We start from the raw sequence: 26,642 nt of genomic DNA on the forward strand, positions 1-26,642 counted from the left end.
TCAAGATAGCCTCAAAGGCTAAGGTTCATAGGTTCATAGGTTCATACTAGGCTATCTGCCCAAGGGCATTTATAAGCCTAGCCCATAGTCCTAGCCTAGCCCATAGGAAAATCACAATACCTTCTTCAGCTATGTCTAGAACCCTAAAGATAACACACAGGAGTGTGCTGAACTGCTCTTGAACAGTACCACCTTCACCAGTCAGGGTGACATAGTGAATATGCTGGCTGAAAAATTCAGCTCATGCTTCACTCCTCAACCCCACTCTCGCTCCACCTCGTAAAATCCCCTACAACAGATTTTTCCCAACTGTCAGCAGGAACCAGGTGCTGAGAGCACTCGTTAAAGCCAAGAACACATCCCTGGTTGCCTTCTGAACAGTCTAAAACACAATCTGTCAGGGTCGGTTGAGAAACTCTTCACCAACAGCCTTGAAACAGGCGATGTTCCAAGTAAATAGAGGACCACAACAGTCATTCCACTCCACAATGGCAGATAATCAACCAGCCCAGGGAATTACACACCCATCAGTCTAAAAAGCCATGGAATTAATTATCATGGAAATGATAAACATGGACATTGGCAAACTACAGACATTGGACACATCCCATTTTGACTTTAAGAGAAAGTTGTGCCTACTTAACCTACCAGACTTCTTTGAGAGAGTCACCAATACAATGGCTGAAGGTAAAACAACACATACCATGTACTCTGACCTGACCAAGGCATTCAGTACAATACCCCATTCAGGAATTGCTGACAACCTGCTGGATTGCTGGCTGGCTCACAGACAGGACACAAGAAGTCAAGACCAGTGCTACCTCCACCAAGAGATAGGTCACCAGTGGAGTACCCCAGGGCGATGTACTGGGCTCACTCCTTGTTGGAATTTACTTGACTGATCTAGATGACTATAAATTAGGAGCTATTATGGACTCCCCCCACCACCACCACCACCACCACCAAAGCACCACCATCTTGCAAGAGGTTTTAACACAGGCAAATGACTGATGCCAAACTATGGCCTAAAGCTCATTGACAAAAAATGTATTATAGTGCCCTTTGGGAAACCATCAACCCAAGTTAATTATCCCATTGATGAAACACCCTTAAGAGCTGACTCAGTAGTAATGGATCTGGGAACATATGTAGACAGCAATCTGGCCTCTGACTGACAAGTAGCGAAGATAATAAGAAAATAATTCTATGTTACCCATTTATAAATAGGGGTAGGCATCCAAGACCAATGAAGTTATAGTACCACTCTACTTGGCCCTTATCAGACCTATCATGCTCTCTTTGGCATGATCCTAACCAAACAGTTGCAACAGCTGAAACACCCACAAAGGTTTCTCACCAGGAGAATTTGTGGCATGAATACACCATCCTACAATGACTGCCTAAAGGCTCTGTCTTTGTATTCAGTCTCCTACAGGCTGCTGAGAAGGACTGTTTGCCTGGTTAACAGGTCTTCCTCATACCCATCCCTGATGGATCTGTTCCACATGCAGAACGCAAGCAGCACCAGAAACACTAGATCCAGGGATCTGAACTTCACTTGTGACACAAACAGAATGTGCTGAAGAGAGAGATATGTGTCCCAAAGGAGCCTGCACTATGAAATAGGCTCCCCATCTATGTAAAGTAGAGATAATCCCCGACCCTACTCAAAAGAAACCTTGAGAACTGGATGGGAAATCATAAATTTACCCCTGATCTGTCCCCATATACTTATGTATAGAGGCCGTCAATAACAAAAATATTATCCTAACACCCTCCCTCCAACAAATCCCTTAGATACCTCCATACCAACATGCTCAGGACCAAGAAAGTTATAGTACCCCTGTACTTGGCCTTTATCAGACCTATCATTGAATACAATGCCCCCTTTGGCATGTCCCCAACTGAACACTCCAGTTGGAATGCCCACAAATATAGATGCCCATGATACTCAGGACCCAGATTGTTTGGGGTGTGTGGCTAGGCTTGTAAAGGCCCAAATGGTCATTGGCCTAGAAAAAAACTTATGAGCATATTACAATGGAAGACAGGAAGCAGTGTGTAAAAGGAGACAGATATGTAAGGTACACCAGCAATGCTAACAGTAAATGTCAGAGAACTAAGGGTATTCTTAAGGGTCTATATCACTTTCTCGAACCATCACTTCAACAAATGGCATTTCATCAGAAATGCCATTCTATGAATTCCCCTCATGTGGGAGGTTGCACCACCCACCCCCCGCTAATTATGTATACCAACTCCAAGATCGCACTAAAGTGGGGAAAGGGCAACTTTCCCAATCCTGACTGTACCACAATCTCAGTATGAACAGTTTGACGAATGGCATGTTCAATGTAATTGCACTGAAAATGCCGTTCGATGAACTGATGGGGACCCATTCTTAAAGAAGGTGCATTAATTAAATTATTCTTGTCTAATACATAGTACTAACAGTCTTCAGTGTGCACATTATCCTTAAAGGACATCTCCAAAGCCACTGAGATGTATAGACATGAGCTATAGTAGAAGATATTAATATAGCAGCATGTTCAAACTGAGGGAGTTGCTAGTGCTCACCTAGATAAAGTACGAATACATGAACTGTTACACAGGCTAGTAATAAAGCAGTATGGGCATCAGTAGGATATTTGCTGATGCTGAAAACAAGCAGTAGGCTACAGGAGCACAGTAAAGGAGTGCAGTGCCAGGGTTCTAAAATGGCAAAAGGACAGAAGTGTTTGCTGTTAAAATACTGTGTTTATAGACTCTCAGTTCTGTTACATATGATTTTATTTTTATTTTAAAGGAGGATATAGAACAGCAGTGTCCTGAAGCAGATGATGCCTGCAGTCCAAGAGCAGCAGATCACAGCTATTAGAATCTGATACTCATAGATTACTTACTCATAGATTACATTTAACAGACTATGTTTAGCTGTAATATCTAACTAATGCCAAGTGTTTTACATTTTTACTGAGGTGATTTCATTCTCTTTGTTTATTATACTGTAATGCATATCCCATTTCTTTTACTGAGCAAAAGTGATATTGTGCTTTGTAGGATGCCTTAGTATTGTTGTGGCAGACAATAGTTAATATATTTATAAGCATTTCATTGTCATTTCAGTATTTCCTAATGGACTTTCATGTTAAATATAATGCACTAAAACACACAGATATGTCATAATAGTGTTCTAGCTTTTTTGCAGGTTCCATGCATTTCTGTGATGGTTACAAGACTGATTATCTGCTGATGATTCTACATAATGGTACTAAAGGGCCATATGGCATTGGTATTAACCCTGTTTATTCTATTTCATAAATGGGTTCAGGGTGTCCCATCAACAGTGACTATCATCTAGAGCTAGCTGATGTTCATATGGACTACTGACAGCCTGTGCCCGAAACACTGCAGCAGTGTGCTGCATGCCTGGCACACATTCCCCCATCATGGAATATAAGGAACTGTAAGAGGAATGCTGCTCTAACATATGCTGTTCTCTGTAAGAGGCACTGGCTCATCTTTACCCCTTCTTGGGTCACTTCTAGGCTAAGACAAAGTAGCATTAAGAACAGTATCCCGAGGGATTCATCCTAGGGGATAAAAAGATATGGCAACAGAAAGAGCACAAGGATTGTGAATGATGGCATGGTGTCCTTTCCAGTCTTGGCCTATGAACTGTCCATGCAGGTTCTGACAATAAACGTTGTTCAAAGATTTACAGCCTACACATCAGTAGTTATCACCCCATTTTAATTAGTATGTGCTGTCTGTGTGTGCACGTCTGTATATGTATGTATGTGCATTATGTGTGTATGTGCACAGACTCGTAAATGTATATGCATACACATACAAGATTATCTGTGCATATATGTGCTTTCATGTCTGCCTGTGTTTGAACAATTTAAGGAGAAGATTTTTATGTGATTGATAGTTATACGTGAGAAAGTATGTCTACACCATGGAATGTACAGAACAGCATCTGAGTGGTCTAAACCTATATTCTACAATATAGAATAATCAGAATTTATTTTATTTATGTGCTGTGGCTAAATATATTATAGAGACAAGTCTCTCTCCCTTTTCTAGGGAGACCTGCTCACATTATCTGATTAAACGACTTGATAAGAGGCAAAAGGTTGCTGTGAGAATCAAACCCCAGACTCCGGGAGGAAGCTTGTTAGCAGATCATAGTCTTATTTCCCTGTAATGTACCACTAGAAATTTCTGTTACAAAATGAAATGGTAGGGACTAGAACACAGTAAGAATGTGTGTCAACTTGCTTCAGTGAGGACTCTTAAGAGATGTTAATCATGGTTAGACAACGGGCTAAATGTACTTTATCCACCCTAAAGGACAATAAACAGGGCATTGATGTACACATATTGCCCAGTAAAACACAAGTCTGCTACTTCAGAAAAGGAAATGGCTGCCATTTTTTTATGTTTGCTAAATGTGGCTTTACGGTTTAGATAATAATAAAAAAGTAAATAAAAACATTCAACTAGTAACAGTAACTGCAATAGCAGTTATAAGAACTTGCAGTTTCAGCCCCCCCCCCCTCTAAGCAGGGTTTAAAAAACTGTTTACTTAAAGAAAAAAATGCAGCTGAGAGAGACAGAATGTGTGTGTGTGTGTGTGTGTGTGTGTGTGTGTGTGTGTGTGTGTGTGTGTGTGTGTGTGTGTGCGTGTGTGTGCGTGTGTGTGCGCGCGCGCACGTGTGTGTGTGACACACAGAGAGAGAGAGAGAGTGAGTAAGAGAGCAAGTGAGTCAGTGAGTGGGAGAATGCATATCTCTCAACTTCTTTTCCCATTAATTCAGATCAAAAAGGCTTTTCAAAAATACATATATTATCTGAGCAATAAGAAGTAAGAAGCTATAATGTCTAACTTTATTGACTAACTGTAATCTTCAGTGATTTACCAGAAAAGAAAGGAGGCAAATCTTGGACATTCTGCAAAATCAGGGACATGGTGGGTGGTTACAATGCTTTACAATGTACGATTTCTTTTTTCATTCATTTCATCACAATGACAGATGAGGTGCATTCTGTTAAGTGGCTGTAATTGCTGGACAAATCTGTGAGTGTGTGTGTGTGTGTGTGTGTGTGTGTGTGTGTGTGTGTGTGTGTGTGTGTGTGTGTGTGTGTATACATGTGCCTGAGTCTGTCTCTGCTCTTCATATGTATCTGTTAGACTTTGTGTGTGTGTGTGTGTGTCTGTGTCTGAGTGTGTATGCATATTTACATTAGTTATATAACTTATGTTTTGGATGTAAAATACTTCAATAACAATTACATCCACAACAGATTTGAAACATTAGCAGGAGGAAATATTTAAAAAAATATATAAAAAAGTACAGACTAATAAAAAGCAAATATGAAACAAATTAACAGATAGTCCATTGCCTAAGGACAATAATCCCTCAGAAGTTGGTTGTTGACTTTAGGATATTTATCAAACCACAATGGCTGTGTATAAATACTACACAGTGAATTACACCTAAGCTGCTCACAGTTAAAACAGATAGATTAAACCAAAACAAGGACAAATACTTAGTGCTGGCACATTCAACTTTCAGCTCACACAGGGAGTTGTGCTCCCAAACTTCTTCCCCTGCACCTCATAACTAAAAATTACTACCCCTCAACTCTCTGAATTTTATATACCTTAAAGATAGACACATGCTGCCCCCCCCCCGTAAATCCCTCCCATGTCAGTGCACACACTGTTCTTCTATAAACCATCATACCACTGTGACACTACAGCTAAATGCATCATTTACTCCAGCAAACATGCTCAGTTAGTACATAACCACCCCTTCAAATGTCATGCTCTCACTTCTTCAGCATAGTCATTGGCATATTCAATTACTTTTAGCGAATTGCACATCTAAACTTTAGCTTGGGGAGACCATCACCCACAACTAAACACCATATATTTCTGCCTATCAAGATATCCATAAACTGACAATGCTAAATGGAAGTAATTAGGGAGAATTTGTTTGGCAACTTTGACTACTGAGTCACAGCAATGTGAGAAGTGAAAGGTGTTATCTGGAGAGAAATTGTCAATAAATAAATCTGGGACAGGAAACCACAGAAAAGTACGAAGAGAAGGTACTGTAGCCAGACTTCCCACAAGTCTGTGTTGGTGGCTTCTTCTGAGATATTAATGGTCTTCAGCATTTAGATATAGTTTGTCATAAAGTAGTTTCTGCTTGTTTTGCATTATAAGAATATAATTTTTGGTCACAGCATTGTCTTTGAGAAAGTAGAATCTCTCTACTTGCTTTTGGTCATGCAAAGGATGCAAGCGAAATGTGCTCAGTAGTTACAGACATACCTACGGCGACAGACTGCTACTTTTCCAAATATAAGCATGATCCTGAAAAGGAAAGTAAAAGATGTAAATGTATTAGTCAGGACAACCATATCTGATTTCAGTGCTTTATTTCCTCTGCAACCCTTACATCTAATGTAATATTATTAACACCATCAAGAGAATGAGTGTTTTTCAAATGGAATGGACTTTCAGGCTGTTTCCGTTAAATATTTCTAATTTAAAGTACATGATCATCGAAGGTCCTTGGTCACTAGACTGATTTAAGAGGTATGTGTGTGTTTTACCCCAACTAATGGCCATTTATTTATATTTCCAGATTGGAAATCAGACCCACGGACACGTTGGATCAGATCTTGCAGCTCTTTGTTCAGAGGCGGCACTCCAGGCCATCAGGAAGAAGATGTACATCATTGACTTAGAGGATGACACCATTGATGCAGACATCCTAAATTCTATGTCCGTCACCATGGATGATTTCAGGGTAAAGACATCTACAGTCTTATCAACTAGGGCATGAGCTGTGCAGAGAACAACATGTATCAGTACTGAAGCAGGCCATTTGTTATAAAAGCTAATAGAAACTGTACTGAGACAACTGTTGTTTCTTTCTAGTTCTACATTTGGGGTAAAGAAAGTACTTCCAAACTGGAAAGCAATAGATAATATTAACAGCATTGCAGAACAAAAAGCATATATATTGTAAAATAAACATAATCATAATTTTTATTACAAACCAGCAGAACAGGTTGATATAAGATATACAAATCAAGAAAGTAGTACTGATATGCCATACATAATATACTAACTACGTGATATTGTGAGTTCCACAAAACTTACAAAAAATAAACTCCAGTTTTAACACTGATGTGATGAATTACAAAACTCCATGTTACAGTTTTAAAGTACTTTTTTAAGGGGTCACTATTCCTCCCTACATCCTCTGATGTGGGATCAGAACCCCCGCATATCCTGCTAACTATATATACTATCATTGATATCACCATATCTCTGACTATAGAGAATACTGTAAGGTACCATAACCTCGGGCTTAATATATATATATATCCTCCCAATCATTGTGATCGTTTTGTAATTCCAAGCATTGCAATTACAGCATTCAGAATTAACACCAGGAGCCAAATTATGCATGTAAACAGCTATGAAATACAGGTGAGGTAAACAGCACATGGTACCCAGAAATATGGCAAAGAGCTAGTGACAACTGTGCAAACAGAGGAAGGTGTAGGTGTTAGAAGGTGTACAAATGAAAGTCACTGAGGAACAAGAAAGCAAAAGGTATTTTGCTATCCTGACTACAGAAAAGACGCACAAATCAAGAAAAAAAAAAATCTCCCAGGTATATTTCCAGGACTAGTAGATAATAATAATGATACTGTAATATTGAGAAAGAAAAGAAAGAAAGAAAATTGGTATTCTGAAAAATGATTCAGAATGTGAGTAAAAAACAAGTGTACCAATCAGTCTGCAACTAGACACTTAAAATATTATACCAATTACAGTTTAGGTTTCTCTTCTAGTTGTTTACATAGCTTGATTTTGATTTCTAATTTTGGTAGATAATTTAGACTTCTTTGAGAGTCTGTTAAATCTGGTCGACTTCTTTGAGACAGTCACCAAAGTCATGGACGAGGGGAGGACATTGCACACCGCCTACCTCGACCTGGCCAAAGCTTTCGACACTGTTCCCCACTCAGGCATAATAGATAAACTCTCTCAACTAGGCATCAATCCATCTGTTACCAGATGGGTAGCAGACTGGCTCACTGATAGAACCCACTTAATCAAAATAGGGGAAGCCATCTCAAGCAGTAGACCAGTAACGAGTGGCATGCCCCAGGGATTTGTCTTGTGGCCCCTGTTATTTGGGATATACTTCTCTGAGGTGCAGACCAAAACCAGTGGGCTATGACTGACCAAGTTTGCAGATGACTGCAAGCTGAGTGCGGTCATCACTTCCCCAAGTGATGTGCACATCTTCCAAGAGGGTCTCATCCAAACAAATGATTAGTGCCAGAAACATGGCCTCAAGATGAATGCTAAAAAATGCATCATCATCCCCTTAGGGGAGAGTGACATCCCCACATATTATCACATTAATAACAATGTCCTAACCATGCAATCAGTCGTGAGGGATTTGGGCACCCAGGTTGATAGCAACCTGACTTTTGACCAACATGTTGCTTCCATTGTACGGAAAGCTTTCTACATGGCCCAACTAATAAGTATGGGTATCTCATCCAGGGACAAGGAGGTCATAACATCCCTGTATTCTTCCCTTATAAGGCCAATTACTGAGTACAACACCCCCTTTGGCATGTACATTGCAAAGCACATGCAGCAGCTGGAGAGACCACAGAGGTTCCTCACCAGAAGAATCCAGAGCCTTAAACATCTACCCTACACAGATAGGCTAAAAGCCCTGTACCTCTACTCAGTTTCATACAGACTCCTCAGAGGTGACTTCTGTCTGGCATACAGAGCAATGTCTGACCCTGCCTTGATGGGACTGCTACATATCTGCAAGTCAAACTCCACTCAAGTAACCCGCACTTGCGACCTCAACCTGGTCTGTGACATCAATAGGACTCTTTGGCAGGACAGATTTGTGTCCCAGAGACTCCCCCAAATGTGGAATAGACTCCTTCTCCACATCAAGCAGTGTACCTTGTTATCCCTTTTCAAGTGCAAATTGGATAGGAAACAGAAAATATCCCTGGGATTAAACCTGTGTCCCTGCTGGACAGGGGATTTGGGTACTGATTTGTCAAAACATGGGCTAATCTCTTGGCTAGGTTCATAAGGGCCTCAGGGCCAATAGCCTAGTAACTTCCTATGATCCTATATACTAGTAGTTAAATAGTTTAATAGCATATTACAACTGCCCCTGTACAACAACCATAATACATGGTTATTTTTGAAATGCACAAGGTGCGATTAGTAACATATATATATATATATATATATATATATATATATATATATATATATATATATATAGTCTCTTTGAAGGATCAAAATTTCAGTACATCAAACCTCTGATCGTTGAAGACCAGAGGATCAAAGTACTGAAATATCGAACCGACAAAAAAAAATGTGAAAACTTCTTATTTCACATTTTTGCAGGGGACATGCCCCCCCTGCACCCCTCCCCCACACTCCCCGCTACTTAAACAACCATCTTAAACAACCATCAGAGATCATGGTCTTCGATGATCTTTAATGTACTGAAATGTTGATCCTTCAAAGTGAAATTATATATATATATATATATATATATATATATATATATATATATATATATATATATATCACACACATATATATATGTATACACGGGTAGGGGATATATTCCAATGTATAACAACCTAGAATTTAATAAATGTATTACATACATGTTTATGGGCATATCGTGTGACATTTAAGAAACTTGTCATCTAATAACCAAACATCTAAAAATGTAAAATAAAACACATTTAATCAAATCACATTTCATCTAAAATTTAATAGACAACAAATACTGCTTTTATTTTTTTTTTCCAGGGGACAAGCCTCCCTGCAAACTCCATGGTAACACAACCATGGAGTAAAAAGAAAACACCACACACAGTAAATTACTGATGATGCAAATACACTAACTTGTGTGTGGGGGAGCATTAGCAAGGTGCAGACGCAGCAGTGGACTGACTTGCTTTGCAATTTCTACTATCCTAACACCCTAAACCACACCATCATTAATTCTCTAGGGCATAGTGCAGTTTTATGTTAAATGTGATTATTACTTGGATTTCAGATTAAATTGCTAAATATGTTGAGTTTAGGTCAAATGTTCTGTACGTGTGTGTGTGTGTGTGTGTGTGTGTGTGTGTGTGTGTGTGTGTGTGTGTGTGTGTGTGTGTGTGTGTGTGTGTGTGTGTGTGTGTGTGTGTGTGTGTGTGTGTGTGTGTGTGTGTGGATATAAACACCAAAAAAGTGCACAAGACTGTAAGTATGAAGGTGCACGTGTAGATGTGTATATTCAACCAAAACACACAGCACCTCGGCACTGCAGTAATCAACAGGAGTTTTGTTCCTAAGAGCACTCTAAGATAGCAAGCAAATCAGGTTTTGTTTTTACCAGACTTCTTCATTGCTAACAACCTCTTTAACTTAAGTATTTTTTGTGTCAAAATACATATTAAATACCTAATAAATATAACACATAAACATAAATCAGCCATTCCAATATATTCAATAATACAGTGCAAACTTCTATTTTCAGTTTCCCAAAAAAATTAAAATAAAAATGAAAGTGATAATAAGAATGAACATCTTCTGTCCTCTATTGGTTAATAGCAAAATATATCAACTAAGTCATTGAAATCTGAGCTGTAAATGGCATCTAGTTCAATAATTAACCTTTTGCCTTTTAAATGAAGTGTACTTAATCAGTTAGATTTATTAAGAGATGAGGAGATAGCCCTATCCATATCCTTAAAACTAAATACAGCACCTAGATGTTGCTTCCTGTGGCAATGTGCAGGTGTTGTGTTAACCAATTGGATATATATATTTACATGTGCACCTTGATGTTTACAGTCTTGTGCACATTTTTTGGTGTTTATTCATTATTTATGTGCTGGACTGAATACTACAATCTCATTTTCAAATGTTAAAAGCCTGATATAAAAATATGACTGCACTGAATTATCTGAATTCCCTTGCAGATGATGTTATGTAGAGGAGGGGTTCTGCTGAGTCCTGCGAGTGCTGTAAGTCAGCTGAGATCAGATGGCGACCATGAGATAAATGTTTTTAGCAACTGACAGAATTATCTTAAAAGATTAGGGCATTAATTTGGCATTTACATTTACTCAAGGCTTATCAGCAACAAAATATTTCGCACCACAGGGTTTGCAAGTACTTTTACAGCTGGGAGTTGGTACAGAAGATGATCTGTTTATGGAAAAATGGTGATCCATTCAAAAGGTAGCATCTTATATGTTAATAGACTGTTTGATTAAATTTTATGAGCAGGATATTTCTAAGTTAAAGGTTCTTGCACAATCTAAGATTACTAATGCTGATAGTTGTCGTCAACATCCTTTGTTTGAAAATTTAAATAATAATTTGGGTCAGTCTGTGGTGAAGAAGGTCATAAATTAAAGAAGTTTAATAGAGATTTAAAAGATTATGAATTGAGACATGCTTTTATTAAACATCAATTTAGAAAGGCTGTGCTTTTTACAACAGACTCAGTGTCTGATAAAGTAGGAGAAGGGGAGAAACAAACAAAAAAGATCTAATGTTACATCATTTTTACACAGTTCAGAGAAAGCAGCAATGTCAGATTCATCAGTTATGCCTATTACAAATAATGAAGTGGGCAGTTCACCAAGATTTAAATATCCATCATTTTTTGCAAACCTCCCAGATACAAGCATCAGCACAAAAGGACTCAAGAGCTCAATAACCAACAATCTTATGGTCTTGATGAATCAGATGCTAATAAAGAAAATTTGGTTATAAACTTGGCTGGTAATGCTTTTGATGTTAGTTCTATGTCACTGATTAATAAAGGTCTGGGTTTTGTACCGTCAACTTTTATCTTATTAGTTGATCTGGTACAGGATGTTAAAACTTTTTCAAGAGTTCTGAATTTGACATCGTGCTAACGGTGTTTCACATTACAGTGGTTTTGCAACTCAGACTTTTAGATCTTATGCTTTGAGTTTTCAGCCTCTGTACCATCCCACAGAGCAATCTGTTATTGAAGAGATCTATTGTATCAGTGTGCAAAATACAGGAATTTTTATAATAACCTTAGGTCTTTAGAGAGAGACAGGCTTTAATTAAATTGAAAAAAATGACAAAAGATTTGATTGTCACACAGGCAGATAAAGGGGATGGGGATGGTCTGGGAAAATAAAGATTATATATCTGAAATGTTTAAACAGCTTAATGATGTTCGGATATATACGCATCTAGAATTGGACCCCACTTCATTGTTTAAGCAGACAATTGACCAGTTTCTTTTGGATATGACTATCATAGGGATCACTACTCAGGAAGTTAGACAAAGGTAACGGTGAAGCAGCCTGTTAATCAACGCTTCTACATGTTACCTAAAATAACATAAAACGTAATTTTCCATTCCAGGTAGACCTATAGTTTCAGGTTTGAGTTAACAGTATCCATTTCACAATTTGTTGAATTTTATTTGAAACCCTTGTTAGATCTGGTTAGGGCACAAATCAAGGATACTACAGAATTTGTTTCTATTATGGATCAACTGCAGCTTAATGAAACTATATTGATGTGTACCTTGGATGGTGTGAGTTTATATACTTCAGTCCCCCATAATAAGGGTATGGAAGCTATGAATTATTGGTTAAAATCTAATGGTTTATATTCTGATGAATTTATTTCATTTTTATTGCAACTATTACACATAGTTTTGGATATGAATGTTTTGTGTTTTGATGGGATAAGTTATCTACATTCCAGGGTTTAATAATAGGGATGTGCTTGCTCCCATGTATGCAGAGCCATATGTGAGTTATTTTGAATATTTATTCATATGTGATTCAAAAAAAGAATCCCTTTTGTTCAAAAATGCCAATATGGAGAAGGTCTTTAGATGACTGATTGGCTTTATGGGAGGATGATGTAACTATATTATCTTTATTTGTGGATTATTTAAATACCAATGATATGGGACTTACATTTATTGTAAAGTATAATTTATTCACCACTGATATTTGATGTGCCTATTACAAAACATTTGTATGGTACTGTACAAACTTCTTTATATTGTGAACGATTTTCAAAAAACTGCTTTGCTATAAGCTATGACTTGCTGTCCTTGACATGCAATAGATGATATCCCCTATTCAAGGTGTTTAAGGTTAAGACATATTTGTAAGTAACAAGAAGAGTGGAAAAGAATTCAAAGAAGTAAAAAAGTATTTTTGAACTAGGGGTTATGATTTTTAAATATCAGAAAAAGCTAGGGATATAGCTGGTTATAAATTACGACACATGTTAATACATGAGGTGAGTAAGAAAGATGTGGATGTCACTACTTATGGAAACAATATTCCCAAGATGAGAGGCATTAGACAAAACTTCTGACCTATTTTGAAGGCTGGTAAGTTTTGGGGCAATATATTACCTGGCAGATATCCATTTTCATATAGGAGAGGTAAAAAGCTTGATAATTATTTTTCTTCTTCTAAAAGTATGTTTGGTTTCATATCTAATCAAAATATGCTCAGTTTAAAACCTATGGAATGCTATCCTTGTAGTCCTTGTGTATTTTGTCAATATTTGGTGCAAACTAAATCTTTTTCTAGTAAAAATACCCATAAGGTATTTTATATAAATATGTAGTACATGTGAAAATATGTGATTAATATATCTAGGGACATGTCAATGTGGTGCTTTTTATGTGGATGAGACTTTGGGTCCATTCAAAAAGAGACTTTGACTACACATGAGAGATCTAAGACGTCATAGATTATGTAGTGCCTTGGTTCACAATAAGGAATGACATCCAGGTGTTACATTTCGTTTTGTTGGTATACATAGAGTTAGCTCCTTATCTCCTAATAAATTTGATCAATTACATATATTTCATTTAAAAGAGAAAAGGTGGATAATTGTGTGAAATCCCTCCTCTGGGCCAGTAATCAAGAGACTCAGTCCTCACCACTGACACTGGTGGGGAACAGTCACTTAGAACAAAAATGGATACACACAGTATTTTCAGATGCAGCTCTCTGCACTAAGCACAATTTTTCTTAAGAGCAAACAGGCAGCACACTCAGTCCTGGGGCTGGGTTTTCTTCTCTAGGCCACAAATAAGACTCTATCTTTCTTTCTGCAGAAACCAGTGCTCTATGTCCCTGTTCCAAGTAGTTCACACACACACACACACACACACACACACACACACACACACACACACACACACACACACACACACACACACATACATTCCTGTGAAAGGCTTGCACAGATTTTCCAGCTATGTCCCCTCTGCCCAAACTAGATTCACTGGCGCCAGTCAGCTACTTTAAGACTCTTAACAAGGTACCTAATTGCTCTTAGTAAACTGAATAGTTATACAAATGGTAGTATTAGCCAAGTAACAAGACGTTCAGTAGCATGAAGCCCACAGTGTCACCAAATAGATGTAATTACTCTCTAAGGTTCATAGGTTCATAGGTTCATACTAGGCTATCTGCCCTAGGGCATTTATAAGCCTAGCCAGAGTGCGTATGGCTTTCGCCACCCATTTTAAATTTAATTTTGCTATGCCCTTTTTCGAGGTTAGTATACTGCGCTTCTGTCTAACAGTGACACAGAAGTGATACCCGGGGTAAACCTACGATCTCCCATCCACTCATCAAGATTCCTCTTGAAGAGAGTCAATGAGGGACTCTGCCTAACCTGGACTGGGATTTTATTCCAATAAGACCTCCATATGTTGTCCCTCATTCCATTATATCAGCATTCAGAATTAACACCAGGAGCCAAATTATGCATGTAAACAGCTATGAAATACAGGTGAGGTAAACAGCACATGGTACCCAGAAATATGGCAAAGAGCCAGTGACAACTGTGCAAACAGAGGAAGGTGTAGGTGTTAGAAGGTGTACAAATGAAAGTCACTGAGGAACAAGAAAGCAAAAGGTATTTTGCTAGCCTGACTACAGAAAAGACACACAAATCAAGAAAAAAAAATCTCCCAGGTATATTTCCAGGACTAGTAGATAACAATATGGATACTGTAATATTGGGAAAGAAAAGAAAGAAAGAAAATTGGTATTCTGAAAAATGATACAGAATGTGAGTAAAAAACAAGTGTACCAATCAGTCTGCAACTAGACACTTAAAATATTATACCAATTACAGTTTAGGTTTCTCCTCTAGTTGTTTGATTTTTGATTTCCAATTTTGGTAGATAATTTAGACTTCTTTGAGAGTCTGTTAAATTTGGTCAACTTCTTTGAGAATGTCACCAAAGTCATGGACGAGGGGAGGACGTTGCACACCACCTACCTCGACCTGGCCAAAGCCTTCGACACTGTTCCCCACTCAGGCATAATAGATAAACTCTCTCAACTTGGCATCAATCCATCTGTTACCAGCTGGGTAGCAGACTGGCTCACTGATAGAACCCACTTAATCAAAATAGGGGAAGCCATCTCAAGCAGTAGACCAGAAACGAGTGGCATACCCCAGGGATTTGTCTTGGTGCCCCTGTTATTTGGGATGTACTTCTCTGAGGTGCAGACCAAAACCAGTGGGCTATGACTGACCAAGTTTGCAGATGACTGCAAGCTGAGTGCGGTCATCACTTCCCCAAGTGATGTGCACATCTTCCAAGAGGGTCTCATCCAAACAAATGATTAGTGCCAGAAACATGGCCTCAAGATGAATGCTAAAAAATGCATCATCATCCCCTTAGGGGAGAGTGACATCCCCACATATTATCACATTAATAACAATGTCCTAACCATGCAATCAGTCGTGAGGGATTTGGGCACCCAGGTTGATAGCAACCTGACTTTTGACCAACATGTTGCTTCCATTATGCGGAAAGCTTTCTACATGGCCCAACTAATAAGTATGGGTATCTCATCCAGGGACAAAGGAGGTCATAACATCTCTGTATTCTTCCCTTATAAGGCCAATTACTGAGTACAACACCCCCTTTGGCATGTACATTGCAAAGCACATGCAGCAGCTGGAGAGACCACAGAGGTTCCTCACCAGAAGAATCCAGAGCCTTAAACATCTACCCTACACAGATAGGCTAAAAGCCCTGTACCTCTACTCAGTTTCATACAGACTCTTCAGAGGTGACCTCTGTCTGGCATACAAAGCAATGTCTGACCCTGCCTTGATGGGACTGCTACATATCCGCAAGTCAAGCTCCACTCAAGTAACCCGCACTTGCGACCTCAACCTGGTCTGTGACATCAATAGGACTCAATGGCGGGACAGATTTGTGTCCCAGAGACTCCCCCAAATGTGGAATAGACTCCTTCTCCACATTAAGCAGAGTACCTTCTTATCCCTTTTCAAGCGCAAATTGAATAGGAAACAGAAAATATCCCTGGGATTCCACCTGTGTCCCTGCTGGACAGGGGCTTCGGGTATTGACTTGCCAAAACATGGGCTAATCTCTTGGCTAGGCTCATAAGGGCCTCATGGCCAATAGCTTAGTAACTTCCTATGATCCTATATACAAGTAGTTAAATAGTTTAATAGCATATTACAACTGCCCTTGTACAACAACCATAATACATGGTTATTTTTTAAATGCACAAGGTGCGATTAGCAATATATATATATATATATATATATATATATATATATATATATATATATATAGATATAGTCTCTTTGAAGGATCGAAATTTCAGTACATCGAACCTCTGATCGTTGAAGACTAAAAAAATCGAAGTGCTAAAATATCGAACTGACAAAAAAAAATGTGAAAACTTCTTATTTCACATTTTTGCGGGGGACATACCCCCCCCTGCACCCCTCCCCCACACTCCCCGCTACTTAAACAACCATCTTAAACAACCATCAGAGATCATGGTCTTCGATGATCTTTAATGTACTGAAATGTTGATCCTTCAAAGTGAAATTATATATATATATATATATATATATATATATATATATATATATATATATATATATATATCACACACATATATATATGTATACACGGGTAGGGGATATATTCCAATGTATAATAACCTAGAATTTAATAAATGTATTACATACATGTTTATGGGCATATCGTGTGACATTTAAGAAACTTGTCATCTAATAACCAAACATCTAAAAATGTAAAATAAAACACATTTAATCAAATCACATTTCATCTACAATTTGATAGGCAACAAAAACTACTTTTATTTTTTTTTCCAGGGGAGAAGCCTCCCTGCAAACTCCATGGTAACACAACCATGGAGTAAAAAGAAAACACCACACACAGTAAATCACTGATGATGCAAATACACTAACTTGTACTTATGGAGGCATTAGCAAGGTGCAGATGCTGCAGTGAACTGACTTGCTTTGCAATTTCTACTATTTTAACACTCTAAACCACACCATCATTAATTATCTGGGGCATAGTGCAATTTTATGTTAAATGTGATTATTACTTGGATTTCAGATTAAATTGCTAAATATTTTGAGTTTAGGTCAAATGTTCTGTACGTGTGTGTGTGTGTGTGTGTGTGTGTGTGTGTGTGTGTGTGTGTGTTTGTGTGTGTGTGTGTGTGTGTGTGTGTGTGTGTGTGTGTGTGTGTGTGTGTGTGTGTGTGTGTAGATATAAACACCAAAAAAGTGCACAAGACTGTAAGTATCAAGGTGCACATGTAGATGTGTATATTCAACCAAACACACAGCACCTCGGCACTGCAGTAATCAACAGGAGTTTTGTTCCTAAGAGCACTCTAAGATAGCAAGCAAATCAGGTTTTGTTTTTACCAGACTTCTTCATTGCTAACAACCCCTTTAACTTGTATTTTTTGTATCAAAGTACATATTAAATACCTAATAAATATAACACATAAACATAAAATCAGCCATTCCAATATATTCAATAATACAATGCAAACTTCTATTTTCAGTTTCCCAAAAAAATTAAATTAAAAATGAAAGTGATAATAAGAATGAACATCTTGTGTCATCTAGTAGTTAATAGCAAAATATATCAACTAAGTCATTGAAATCTGAGCTGCAAATGGCATCTAGTTCAATAATTAACCTTTTGCCTTTTAAATGAAGTGTACTTAATCAGTTAGATTTATTAAGAGATGAGGAGATAGCCCTATCTATATCCTTAAAACTAAATACAGCACCTAGATGTTGCTTCCTGTGGCAATGTGCAGGTGTTGTGTTAACCGATTGGATATATATATTTACATGTGCACCTTGATGTTTACAGTATTGTGCACGCTTTTTGGTGTTTATTCATTATTTATGTGCTGGACTGAATACTACAATCTCATTTTCAAATGTCAAAAGCCTGATATAAAAATATGATTGCACTGAATTATCTGAATTCCCTTGCAGATGATGTTATGTAGAGGAGGGGTTCTGGTGAGTCCTGCGAGTGCTGTAAGTCAGCTGAGATCAGGTGGCAACCATGAGATTAAATGTTTTTAGCAAATGACAGAATTATCTTAGAAGATCAGGACATTAATTTGGCATTTACATTTACTCAAGGCTTATCAGCAACAAAATATTTCGCACCACAGGGTTTGCAAGTACTTTTACAGCTGGGAGCTGGTACAGATGATGATCTGTTTATGGAAAAATGGTGATCCATTCAAAAGGTAGCATCTTATATGTTAATAGACTGTTTGATTAAATTTTATGAGCAGGATATTTCTAAGTTAAAGATTCTTGCACAATCCAAGATTACTAATGCTGATAGTTGTCGTCAACATCCTTTGTTTGAAAATTTAAATAATAATTTGGGTCAGTTTGTGGTGAAGAAGGTCATAAATTAAAGAAGTTTAATAGAGATTTAAAAGATTATGAATTGAGACATGCTTTTATTAAACATCAATTTAGAAAGGCTGTGCTTTTTACAACAGACTCAGTGTCTGATAAAGTAGGAGAAGGGGAGAAACAAACAAAAAAGATCTAATGTTACATCATTTTTACACAGTTCAGAGAAAGCAGCAATGTCAGATTCATCAGTTATGCCTATTACAAATAATGAAGTGGGCAGTTCACCAAGATTTAAATATCCATCATTTTTTGCAAACCTCCCAGATACAAGCATCAGCACAAAAGGACTCAAGAGCTCAATAACCAACAATCTTATGGTCTTGATGAATCAGATGCTAATAAAGAAAATTTGGTTATAAACTTGGCTGGTAATGCTTTTGATGTTAGTTCTATGTCACTGATTAATAAAGGTCTGGGTTTTGTACCCTCAGCTTTTACCTTATTAGTTGATCTGGTACAGGATGTTAAAACTTTTTCAAGACTTCTGAATTTGGCATTGTGCTAATGGTGTTTCACATTACAGTGGTTTTGCAACTCAGACTTTTAGATCTTATGCTTTGAGTTTTCAGCCCCTGTATCATCCCACAGAGCAATCTGTTATTGAAGAGATCTATTGCATCAATGTGCAAAATACAGGAATTTTTGTAATAACCTTAGGTCTTTAGCGAGAGAGAGGCTTTAATTAAATTGAAAAAAATGACAAAAGATTTGATTGTCACACAGGCAGATAAAGGGGATGGGGATGGTCTGGGAAAATAAAGATTATATATCTGAAATGTTTAAACAGCTTAATGATGTTTGGATATATATGCATCTAGAAATGGACCCCACTTCATTGTTTAAGCAGACAATTGACCGGTTTCTTTTGGATATGACTAACATAGGGATCATTACTCAGGTAGTTAGACAAAGGTAACTGTGAAGCAGCCTGGTAATCAGCGCTTCTACATGTTACCTAAAATAACATAAGACGTCATTTTCCATTCCAGGTAGACCTATAGTTTCAGGTTTGAGTTAACAGTATCCATTTCACAATTTGTTGAATTTTATTTGAAACCCTTGTTAGATCTGGTTAGGGCACAAATCAAGGATACTACAGAATTTGTTTCTATTATGGATCAACTACAGCTTAATAAAACTATATCGATGTGTACCTTGGATGGTGGAAGTTTATATACTTCAGTCCCCCATGATAAGGGTATGGAAGCTATGAATTATTGGTTAAAATCTAATGGTTTATATTCTGATGAATTTATTTGATTTTTATTGCAACTATTACACATGGTTTTGGATATGAATGTTTTGTGTTTTGATGGGATAAGTTATCTACATTCCAGGGTTTAATAATAGGGATGTTCTTGCTCCCATGTATGCAGATCCATATGCGAGTTATTTTGAATATTTATTCATATGTGATTCAAAAAAATAATCCCTTTTGTTCAAAAATGCCAATATGGAGAAGGTCTTTAGATGACTGACTGGCTTTATGGGAGGATGATGTAACTATAATATCTTTATTTGTGGATTATTTAAATACCAATGATATGGGACTTACATTTACTGTAAAGTATAATTTATTCACCACTGATATTTGATGTGCCTATTACAAAACATTTGTATGGTACTGTACAAACTTTTTTATATTGTGAACGATTTTCAAAAAACTGCTTTGCTATAAGCTATGACTTGCTGTCCTTGACATGCAATAGATGATATCCCCTATTCAAGGTGTTTAAGGTTAAGACATATTTGTAGGTAACAAGAAGAGTGGAAAATAATTCAAAGAAGTAAAAAAGCATTTTTGAACTAGGGGTTATGATTTTTAAATATCAGAAAAAGCTAGGGATATAGCTGGTTATAAATTACGACACATGTTAATACGTGAGGTGAGTAAGAAAAATATGGATGTCACTACTCATGGAAACAATATTCCCAAGATGAGAGGCATTAGACAAAACTTCTGATCTGTTTTGAAGGCTGGTAAGTTTTGGGGCAATATATTATCTGGCAGATATCCATTTTCATATAGGAGAGGTAAAAAGCTTGATAATTATTTTTCTTCTTCTAAAAGTCTGTTTGGTTTCATATCTAATCAAAATATGCTCAGTTTAAAACCTATGGAATGCTATCCTTGTAGTCCTTGTGTATTTTGTCAATATTTGGTGAAAACTGAATCTTTTTCTAGTAAAAATACCCATAAGGTATTTTATATAAATATGTAGTACATGTGATACTGTGTGATTAAGGGGCATGTCAATGTGGGGCTTTTTATGTGGAGACTTTGGGTCCATTCAAAAAGAGATTTTCACTACACATGAGATATCTAAGAAGTCATAGATGACGTAGTGCCTTGGTTCACAATAAGGAATGACATCCAGGTGTTACATTTAGTTTTGTTGGTATACATAGAGTTAGCTCCTCATCTCCTAATAAATTTGATCAATTACATATATTTCATTTAAAAAAGAAAAGGTGGATAATTGTGTGAAATCCCTCCTCTGGGCCAGTAATCAAGAGCGTCAATCCTCACCACTGACACTGGTGGGGACCAGTCACTTAGAACAAAAATGGATACACACAGTATTTTCAGATGCAGCTCTCTGCACTAAGCACAATTTTTCTTAAGAGCAAACAGGCAGCACACTCAGTCCTGGGGCTGGGTTTTCTTCTCTAGGCCACAAATAAGACTCCATCTTTCTCTCTGCAGAAACCAGTGCTCTATGTCCCTGTTCCAAGTAGTTCACACACACACACACACACACACACACACACACACACACACACACACACACACACACACACACACACACATACATACATTCCTAGGAAAGGCTGGCACAGATTTTCCAGCTATGCCCCCTCTGCCCAAATTAGATTCACTGCCGCCAGTCAGCTACTTTAAGACTTTTACGAAGGTACCCAATTGCTCTTAGTAAACTGAATAGTTATACAAATAGTAGTATTAGCCAAGTAACAAGACTTTCAGTAGCATGAAGCCCACAGTGTCACCAAATAGATGTAATTACTCTCTAAGGTTAAACTAATTTCTGAAAGACCAGCCACAATGAAAGGTTTAGATATATTTAATACTAAATAATAAAATAGAAAACATAAAAATACTGAATATCTATTTACAATAAACACCAGAGTTTCAATTCACAAGAAATATAAAAAAATAACAAAGATAGAAAGACTCAGAAAGATACAGAAAAACAATACTTTTAGCTAATCTCACTATTTTCCTGACTGTAGAAATATAATTCTCTGGTTGCTTACTAAAGCAAGGCAAGATGAAGTGGATGGGTGTCTTATGTCATTTCCTAAGAACTGAGGGCTTTGATTAGTGGCCCAGAGGAGGGACATCCTATATTGAACTAGATGCCATATATGGTTTAGGTTTGAATGAATTGATTTACATTATATATTTTGGTATTAACTTCTAGATGCCACCAGATGTTCATTCTTATTTTCACTTTCATTTTAATTTTTATTTTTAGGGAAACTGAAAATAAAAGTTTACATTGCATTATTAAACACACTGGCTCATTTCATGCTTAGTTATTCTATTTATAATCTATTTAATATGTATTTTGGCTTCAAAAAATTATTTAAATTTCTACAGATTTCCTTGTTATGTCAGCATCGAAGAATTTTGTTTTGTAAGAATGAAACATAGTTTGCTTGCTGTCTTCTTGCAGTCCTTTTGATGTATGTATATCTATACCTATATATATATATATATATATATATATATATATATATATATATATATATATGGGTCTACTTCAAATTAACGAAATGCCACTTACTCACCTACCTGAATTTTAAATGATTGAGACAGTAACACTGAACTTGCATTTAAATGAAAACCCACAACACTGATATTTTCAGCAGGGAGAGGAGTCAGTCGGCCAACATGGACAAAAAAACAAATGGAAGCATATCAAACCAACCCAAGTTGGGGGCTTCACACCCAACTACTCCCAATATGGGGGGGTTGCACCCCCTACACCTCCCCTAACTAAATATACCAACTCTGAGATCACACAATAGTAGGGAAAAGGGCAAACTCCATTATTCTGGGTGACTGCCTCTTTTCCCTGATGAGAATATCGGTGTTGTGGGTTTTCATTTAAATGCAAGTTCGATGTTATTGTCTTGATCATTTAAAATTCGGGTAAGTGGCACTTTGTTAATTTGAAGTAGACTCGTATATACGTATAATGTGTATATATATATATAAATATATATATATATATATATATATATATATATATATATATATATATATATATATATATATATATATATATATATATATATATAATATATATATATATATATATATATATATATATATATATATATATATATATATATAAATGCAAAAAACAGCAAATGAATAAAGAAGTGTGTAAAACAAACACCCATGAGATAATAAAATTGAGTTGTAAGGCACACTTTTATTGCAGCACAAATATTGTATATATATAATGTATATTTATAATGTAACATATAATTACAAAGGCATATAATAACAATATAATATATGATTATACTATAGGCTTAACAATTGTCATCAGTTATAAAGACAGTAAACAGCAAGCAAATAGTATAGCACAGTGCCTAGGCCTTTTAATGAGTTTAAGTCTTGATTTGTAGTAGAACTCCATCACAAGAAACTAAGGAATCAAGTCATGAAGTTCCATATAGCATCTTATTGTGAGATTTCTCAGATCACCTACCAGGAAAAAGCATTAACTATGAGTAGAGCAGGTATATCACTTTAACAGCAGAATTGGGGTTTTTTTGTTTGTTTATTTTTTTTTTTTGAAAAACAATAGTGCACTCCTGTTCCAAATTGGCAAAATGTTTTGTTAGTGTGAGCAAAATAATTTAAGACCAATGGAAAATTCATGTAGAACTTTGTTATTCTTAATTAGTACTTGCTCAAAAAATAAGATATTTAGTCATAAACCCATCACTTTTTTGCCCCAAAGTGGTTTAGAATCTTTTAGTTATCTAGTCTTAGGATGTGAAATGCATGAAAAAACGTATTCAAAAATTTCCAAAAAAAAAAAAAAAAGATGAAACATTTTACTTTAGAAAGCTATTTCAGTGGGGATATGATGTCTTTAATCTGGTAAAAGCAGTAAGACCAGGAAGATTAAATACTGCAGCACCTAGGATAGGTATCATCAGCAGGTATAATAAAGAGAAATATTGTCACAGTTTGGCTCATGGGTGATACAGCAACTAGAATACTGTAACCTATCCCAAAGAACACTTTTTGTGTAGTATTTATGATCAGTTGTAGTTGTAATTGGTCTTGGATCAAATGTAATAAATAAAACAATAAAGATTCTTGGAAAGAACATGCATGCTTTGGAAGAGAGAAGGAGAGGTCATTGCATATCATAAAAACTTCATGCAGAGAAAATTATGCGCAATGCTTCCTTTTTGAATTTGAGACATTTCGAAATGACTGCCTCTTCCCAGGGTTTTTAATTGTAAAACCAAGGGGATAGTTTACATTGCTGTGTGTTCCCAATGTGATTGTTGTTATAGTGGAATAAGTGAAAGAAGTTTACAAAAAAAGATTCAAGGAACACATTTATTCTATTAAAACCAAAGACAAGAATAATGCCCTTTATAAACCTAAATTATTGTGTGATTTTTAACAAATTTATGTTTACTGTACTTGAATATGCACCCAAAGATTTGAGAAGGGGGATTACAGGAATAAAACTGAGCAGAGACAGACCCTGTGGCAGCTTATATTGGGAGATGACATTTTTCCAGGATTAAATGAATCAATAAATATTAAATGTTTTCTTAAAGATAGGAGGTTAAAAGTACAAAGGTGATTATTTGTGTTTTTATTACGTCTTTATAATATACTGTTTTTATATTAACTCAGTTACTCTTGAATGTTTCTTTAAATAGTTTACTGGGTAACTCATAACTGAGTAATAGAACAGTGTTAATGAGTTACATTTCTTTAAGTATATGTGTGTGTGTGTGTGTGTGTGTGTGTGTGTGTGTGTGTGTGTGTGTGTGTGTGTGTGTGTGTGTGTGTGTGTGTGTGTGTGTGTGATTAGTTCTTGTATCTACTTGATTCTGCAGAAGTCTGTTTTAAGATGAAAGCAAAAAAATGTTTTTTACCCTAAGTATCTAGTTCACATTTGTATTTTTCTGGGATTGCCTTGGTGGAGTTTGCTGAATTTTTGTGTAGTACTTATGAGCAGTTGTAGTTGTACTTGGTCTTGGATCAAAAGTAATAAACTAAACAATAAAGATTCATGGAAAGAAAATGCATGTTTTGGAAGAGAGAAGGAGAGGCAATTGCATATTATAAAAACTTCATGCAGAGAAACTTATGCACAATGCCGCAATATTTTTCCAATCAAATTATTCTCAACAGTTAGGGAATATATACACTAAATTTAAAGGTAGTTCAGAAGAATGAGAGAATGATAATAACATCATTTCTCTTCTTAAATTGGACCCGACTTATAGAACAAAAAATGACCAGATGTGTTTCAATGTGTTAGAAAGTACAAAATTAGGATACTCAGAAATGAAGAACAAAGGCCAAATAATACTTTCAGAAGTATTGCCTGAGGAAAGACAACTGGGAATGGGTAGGTTAGTGGGACAGTGTAAAACCACAGTATGTGTGTCTTGGTTCCTTCCTTATTATTATGTAAGTTTCAAGAATGTGACAGTATGACCACTAATAAAAATTAACAGAATCACTAAACACTATAAATTGGACTGTTGTTTGGAAAGCTCTTCTTTTAGTATCTGTTCTCATTTGTCAGCCAAAGGGTATTTTCTGGAAAATTATTAATGTTTTTTCTTTCACTTTATTGTTTGTCTTTAGTGGGCTCTCAGCCAAAGTAACCCTTCAGCTCTACGTGAGACAGTGGCAGAAGTACCACAGGTATGCTGGGCAGATATTGGTGGGCTTCAGGAGGTGAAACGAGAGCTACAGGAACTAGTACAGGTAAGAAAAGAAAACACTGTAGCGGTGACATTCTGCACCATACATTGCAATTATTCAAGTATGCTGTATTGGTTAGGAAAAATGTCACAAATGAGCATAACGTTAACATCATGAGTGCTGTCTGACTGCATGTCTAAGAATGTTTCTCAAAAAATGGTGTTAAAATGTAAGAACCGGTATATACAGAAGGGGTCACCATTTGTCTAGATGTAAAACAGAAAAAGAATCTCAGCACAAACTTAGTAAATGAAATAATAATGGCAATAAAACAGTCTCTAGAAATATGCAAGTAATAAAAATGTATAGCCAAAAATGACAATCTCAGCCATAAAGAAGTGACCATTTACTTATCTCAGCAGCAAACTGGAGTGAATTCCTTTATCTTTAAAATTACTCTGTTGTAACTCTGATGTCTCAAAAAGAAAGCCTTTACAAAAATACAAAACACACCACACTATTATAAGGAGAACAATTAAACCAATGCTGCTAATAGATGTAATTAATTTATTGGCTTCTTCAAGACAAAGCTTACATAAACTGTCTTAATATCGACAAAAGAATTATATTAAATCCTGCTTTAAGTAAGAAAAAACAGTGTACTTTCTTTTCAAATTAACCATGCTTCTTACTTTAACAGTTTAAGAATTATAGTTCCATTTTCAACAGTACCGAATGCAGAATGACATATTTTATCTGAGAAACATCTGCATCATTTTTATTACATATATATGGCAA

The 26,642-nt window shown here is 36.4% G+C and overlaps 1 protein-coding gene across 2 annotated transcripts in view; it reads left to right on the forward strand.

The window, feature by feature from the left end:
* LOC122812206 (transitional endoplasmic reticulum ATPase-like) overlaps nucleotides 1-26,642 on the forward strand; it is a 530,874-nt gene that overhangs the window by 297,277 nt on the left and 206,955 nt on the right. For both annotated transcript variants that reach the window (XM_044084545.1, XM_044084546.1), the window contains exons 11-12: nucleotides 6,663-6,827; nucleotides 25,785-25,907. In XM_044084545.1, the coding sequence (XP_043940480.1) occupies nucleotides 6,663-6,827; nucleotides 25,785-25,907 (288 nt within the window). The remainder of the gene's footprint in view (nucleotides 1-6,662; nucleotides 6,828-25,784; nucleotides 25,908-26,642) is intronic.

The sequence above is a fragment of the Protopterus annectens genome, chromosome 9.part0 (genome assembly GCF_019279795.1).
Source record: "Protopterus annectens isolate FY-2018-M chromosome 9.part0, PAN1.0, whole genome shotgun sequence".
NCBI classification, from domain to species: domain Eukaryota; kingdom Metazoa; phylum Chordata; order Ceratodontiformes; family Protopteridae; genus Protopterus; species Protopterus annectens.